This window comes from Molothrus ater, chromosome 6 (assembly GCF_012460135.2).
Source record: "Molothrus ater isolate BHLD 08-10-18 breed brown headed cowbird chromosome 6, BPBGC_Mater_1.1, whole genome shotgun sequence".
Taxonomy (NCBI): Eukaryota; Metazoa; Chordata; class Aves; order Passeriformes; family Icteridae; genus Molothrus; species Molothrus ater.
The window spans coordinates 6728688-6734687 of NC_050483.2; the positions used below are offsets into that span (position 1 = coordinate 6728688).

Sequence of the window (6000 nt, forward strand, 5' to 3'; positions counted from 1 at the left end):
ATCTGAGTCAGCTTTAGACACATAGCCCTTCATTGGAGAACTGTCCTAGGAAAAATACCAAAACCTCTTTCCATAAGCAGAATAATCAAAGAGTGTAATGCTTATATTTGGAGTTTGCTAATGCGCTGCCTCCTAATTCTGCCTTATTTCTCCAAGGAGCTGTCTGCAGCAGACTGTGTGAGTGCTCATCTGTTTCAGTGAGAGTTCAGCCAGTGCTTTAAAAGCTTAACTCAAACTGCTGTCTGTCATTGGTGGTTTTAAGGAAGCTTGATGTCTTTCCAGGAGAGAGGGTGAGGAGCAGCCATGTGATCTGTTCCCCAGCCCTGCTGTAGCTGCATTAACTGTGAGCAGAGGGCTGTTGCAAGCAGCTGGAGCAGGCAGCAGCATCTTAAACTCCTCTGGACACTTGTGCAGTGAACAGTCTTATTGGCATACCAGATTTACTCCAAGTCAGGCTTGAACAGTCCAGGAGTGTTGCAAGTCTTTGATCTTGCAATGAATATTTAATTCTAGGCAGGTTTCTGCCCTTCTATTTCTCTTACTCAAAGTGCCAATTTCTGTACACGGTTCCCCTCAGCTCCTGAAGCACTTGCTGTGGTGTCTCTTGCTTTCTGCCTTTGCCTCTCCAGAGTTTCCTTCCCTACATCCTGTACCCTTTTGTTTGCCTAAACAGGAACATGCAGATACACTATGCTTCCAATGAAGTTACTCCTGGGTGAGCAGGAGTTTTCCAAGTCTTACTTCTTTCTCTTCTCCTAACTACTATTTTATGTTATGAAAATCTGTTTATCTTTTGAGCTAGCTCTGGCTTTAATATCCAGAATACCATAAGGATTTCTTGATCACAGCCAAAAAGTCCTGTAGTCAGAAAGTCAAATATATTAATGTAATTGTACATAATCTAAAAGTTAATTTGTTAAAGGTGCTTATTTGCTTTTGATCTCCTGTTTACAGAATGAGAATTAAGATGGTGTGTTACATGGGTTAAATTTTTCAAGTCTTTAGCTCATTCTTTTTGTCCATGCCAGAAATGCTGTAGTAGGTCTAGAAGAAAGAGCTTGTTCTACAAGTTCACAGCTTGCCTTGGTTTTCACCCGTCCCTCTCGTAGTGAGAAGTTTCTATGCCATGCTGCCATCTGCTCATAGGATACTCCACCCACCATGTCAGTTCTGAATCACTGCTCAGCCTGGAGATCCACTTTGCACCTTGCCTAAAGAATGGATTGCTGAGCAGTGGTGCTCAAGCAGCTCAAATTTGCTGAAACACCCTTCCAAGCATGAATTTTTGCCCCATCCCAGCATGGGTTGGGAATATCAGTGTGAGAGGAGGGTAACTTTTAACCCAAAGGATTTGGGAGAAAGGCAGCAAAGGGTAGTGGCTTTTTTTTGTCTCAAGTACAACTACTAGAAAAATGGCTTCAAATTGATTTTTGTAAGCACAGAATTGACATTTTAAAATTTCATAAGTAGGAAGTTGTTTTTATTTTTAAGTAGATCAGCTTAGCAGGTATTGTAAGGTTAATTATTCTGTCATTGATGTTATACTTGAGAATACCTGCTAAAAAGGGGTTTTACTCCTGATTTTCTGATAATCCAGTGGGCTTCATTATTTTCTGCCCAAAAATGAAGCTTGACCATTTAAACAAAAAGTTGGTTTTTTGTTTTTTTTTGCTTGTCAGTTCATTAATTTCTGGAAGTTGCTTTAGGCCTTGTGAGATTTTTTCACTGCCATTGAATCATTCTTGGCAGTTCTGATCCTGCCCACACCAGGGATGGGTTGTCCTTACCTTTCCCCTGCCTGGAGGAAAGGCATGTGCAGCACAGAGCCAGCCCTCAGTAGTCACAGGCTGGCTCCAGCCTTTGCAGGCTGGCATTTTTCAGCTGCTCCCTGAGTGCTCCTCAGCTGCAGGGAGGGATCCTGAGCTACTGTGCTTAGGACAAATAGAGATGCCTAATGGGGATATAGGAGAGGTTAAGTTCTTGTAATTGTTACTTAAAATCAGTAGGATTTCCCTATGGAATAAATGGCAGTTAGGGGGATTAGAAGGGTATGCAGTATGTTCCTTGTCTTGTCTCCTTTATTTTGTTTGTTATATTTTTTTTATTATGTAAGCTGTTTTAGGTGACAAAAAAACCCCAAAAAATTATTTTCTCATATGACTTTTCAAGCTCAGAGTGCCCTTCAGTGGTGTGTCTGGGGGACAGGGCATGTGGTAAATTCCTGTCCCTATTAAAGCTGCTTAAATTGAATTTGGCTGCTGTTCTACAGATGTTTTCTTGTCACCAAAAGTTACTTCAGAAGGCATGTTTGTGAATAATTTTTTGAGAGAACATGTTCTTTCTAAAAAATTCTTCTCCCTTACAAGGGGATTGTGGACATTCACTTTTATATTTTTTGCCATCCTTTTCTATAAAGTATGAAATCTACATAAAATAAAAAAGTATTTAGGTCACACTAATAAAAGCTATTTTGAATAGCTAAAAGGTAATTAAGTTTGTTTAGCTAGCTTGTTTATACAAAATGTTCCCAAGTGACCATTCACTGCAGTAATTATTATTTCAGGCATAATTAATTAGTAAATAACTTCAGCAGAATAGTTTGCTTTCAGCTGACCTATTTAGCAGTTCAGCTGTGTATTCTATTCATGAGTTAATGAGGAGTTCACTTTTAAGACCTTCTCAAAATCTTGCTTATTAAGGCAGAATCTTTTCCTAAATTGGTTGTCCTTCTGTTTGTTTTTTGTTTTCTTCTAGGTGCTTTTAAGCCTTGTGAATATTTATTGGGCAGCTGGATGATTCGCCTTACTGTCTGGTTTATTTTTTTGGTTGCTTTGTTCTTCAACCTGCTTGTCATGTTAACAATATTTGCATCCTGTACTACATTGCCATCTTCCAAACTGTTCATAAGCCTGATTTCTGTCTCTAACTTATTTATGGGAGTCTATACTGGTATTTTAACTTTCTTGGATGCTGTGTCTTGGGGAAGATTTGCTGAATTTGGCATATGGTGGGAGACTGGCACTGGTTGCAGAATTGCTGGGTTTCTTGCAGTTTTTTCATCGGAAAGTGCCATTTTTTTCCTGATGTTGGCAGCTGTTGAACGGAGCTTGTCTGCAAAGGAGTTTATTAAAAAGGGGAAAAGCAACCGCCAAAAACAATTTCAAATTGCAGCATTTTGTGCTTTCCTGTGCGCTCTGGTAGCGGGCTGCTTACCGCTCTTTTATAAAGCAGAGTACTCGGCATCACCCCTTTGCTTGCCCTTCCCCACTGGAGAAACACCTTTGTTGGGTTTCACAGTAACTCTGGTGCTGCTGAATTCCCTAGCATTTTTGCTGATGGCTGTTATCTACACTAAGCTCTACTGCAACTTGGAGAAGGAGGATCTCTCCGAGAACTCCCAGTCCAGCACGATTAAGCATGTGGCTTGGCTAATCTTCACCAACTGCATCTTCTTCTGTCCTGTTGCCTTCTTCTCCTTCGCACCGCTGATCACGGCCATTTCTATCAGCCCCGAAATCATGAAGTCTGTCACTTTGATATTTTTCCCACTGCCTGCTTGCCTGAACCCGGTCCTCTACGTGTTCTTCAACCCCAAGTTCAAGGAAGACTGGAAGGTGCTCAGGCGCCAGCTGAGCAGGAGGAGCGGGGCAGTGGCCGTCGCCGCGGGCGCCCAGGGGGACGTGGCGCAGGACTTTTACTACGACTGCGGCATTTACTCGCACCTGCAGGGCGGCAACGTGGCTCTGTGCGAGTGCTGCGAGTCGCTCCTGCTCTCCAAGCCCGTGCCCTGCAAACACTTAATGAAGTCACAGAGCTGTCCGGCACTGGCCGTGGCGCCGTGCCCCAGGCAGGACGGCTCCTGGTCGGACTGTGGCACGCAGTCTGTGGCGCACTCGGACTACGCGGACGAGGACGACTCCTTCGTGTCGGACAGCTCGGACCAAGTGCAGGCCTGCGGCCGCGCCTGCTTCTACCAAAGCAGGGGCTTCCCCCTGGTGCGCTACGCCTACAACATCCCCAGGATCAAGGACTGAGCGGGCTCTCTGCCCTCAGCTGTTCCAATAAAAGAGGTGTCGTGCTTGGCACACTGTCGCCTGTTTTGACCTTTCAAGCAGGAAGCACTTTTGGAATTGTTATTTAGTGTCATTTGTAAAGAAGGGAAGTGGGCGGTGACTTCTTGAGCCATACGTTTTTTAAAAAATTAAATAAATCGATTGCCCTGACTGTAAATAATTGGTAAACCAAAATTGCTACCCAATATTTTTACTCTTTTCACAAAATAGTGGTTTCTTTTATACAGTTTTTACATGCTAATAGTGTGTTTCCACATCGTATTGCAGTCATACTTTGCTTCTTCTGGTGGTGAGGTAAGTTCTTTTTTTTCCCCCCCAACAAAGCACAATATAAAGGACAGCTGTTTAATATTATAGAAATTATTTTTAAATGTGACTTTTCTATAATTAAGCAAAGAATCTATTGCTAGCTTTGTATAGTATATTCAACATTGAATCTCAGGATGCATTTTATTGCAGGGCCAAAAAAAGGGATTAATTCTCCCATATGTAACTGTGACAGCAATATCAGAATACTGTGTTTGTTTTGTATTTTAGCTAATGTTCAATTTAAAAAAAAAGAAGTTTGTTGCAGTAAAGTACCTGTAATCCAATATTCTGTAGGTTTATTGGAATCAGAATATTAACAGCTGTCAGGAACAGTAGGGTTAAACACATTTTTCCAGTGATGGCGCATCACTTCAGGTGAACCACACAAGTTTGTTCAGTATTAGGAGTCGAGTGGCAGCACTGGCAGCAGTGAGGGCTGTGGGGTGGCAGCAGAGCTGCCCCTGCACACAGCTCGTGTCTGTGCCATCAGGCTGCCAGTGCTCTGCAGCCTGCTCAGTGTCACAGCACTCCAGGAATACCTATGACAGGCTGAGACTTCAGGAAATGGAGGGAAAATGCAACGCAATTTGGCACTGAAAAAAAAACATTTTTCCAATATACTTTACTGACAGTGAAGTACACTGTGCGAAGTCACTGATTCTCACCTAAATCAGTGCAATCTTTTTAAAGCATTAAAGTTCTGAGACCCAAGTGATTTAAGTACAACCAGCGATCAATTTTTTATATTTAGTTTGAAATATGATCAATACAAATTTAATAATGCATGATTAAGTCATTATGTAAGGTTTTTGGATGATACACTAGATCAAGAGTAAATCCACTGCCATCCCAGTTACTCTGGAGAAATTCTTGTTAAGATCTAAAGCTAGATTGCTGTTTTGAGAATTAAACTGTACATACTGTTCATACAATGAATTTTTATCTTTGTATTGTAAGTTATTTGATAGAACCCATGATGGGAAATGTGGCTTCAGTTCATTTTTTTAATTAAAGCTACCTCCTAAACAATAGTGGCTGCCAGTAGCAGAATGTTTAAAATGTGGTTTATGTACTTTTTTCATTGTAAATAGACGTGGTTGTATATTGTCACTATAATAAAAACAGGATCCTTGTATATCAAAATCATGTAGTTTGTACAAAGTATGGGAGGAATATTTACTGTATGCTGTTAATTTTTTAAGCCAAAATATTCGAGTGTAAAAAGGGAAGAAAACCATCCAAGAGTTGTTAATTCTTATATTTACACTCATGAATATTACATCTTCAATTAGCATGGAATATTACACTAAAGCAAATAAAGGGTACATGAATACCTGTGGTTATTTATCTCTGTTTTTCAAAAGTTAAAGCTGAAAACAGTGCACATATAGAGTTATTGAGCATAAATTATGTCTCATCTGCTCTGAGCTACGTGTAGTGAAAGTTTCAGGAAAGAACTGCCAGAAAAGCAAGAAAGTTGCCAATTTGCAAGTGGATCTGATTTCAGAATAATGATGACTCTTGGCATGCAAAAGGTTAAAAACCTTAAACGACCTGTTGGCCCTTTTATGAAGCAATCTCTTGATTAAAGGTGTTGTGTATTGTGTTTGAGTGGAAA

At 40.9% G+C, this 6000-nt stretch overlaps 1 protein-coding gene across 1 annotated transcript in view; it reads left to right on the top strand.

Annotated features, from left to right (window-relative positions):
* LGR4 (leucine rich repeat containing G protein-coupled receptor 4) overlaps window positions 1–6000 on the top strand; it is a 74346-nt gene extending 68346 nt beyond the window's left edge. Inside the window, exon 18 of the mRNA XM_036384016.2 lies at window positions 2755–6000. Within this exon, the coding sequence (XP_036239909.1) occupies window positions 2755–4034 (1280 nt within the window). The 3' untranslated portion in view covers window positions 4035–6000. The remainder of the gene's footprint in view (window positions 1–2754) is intronic.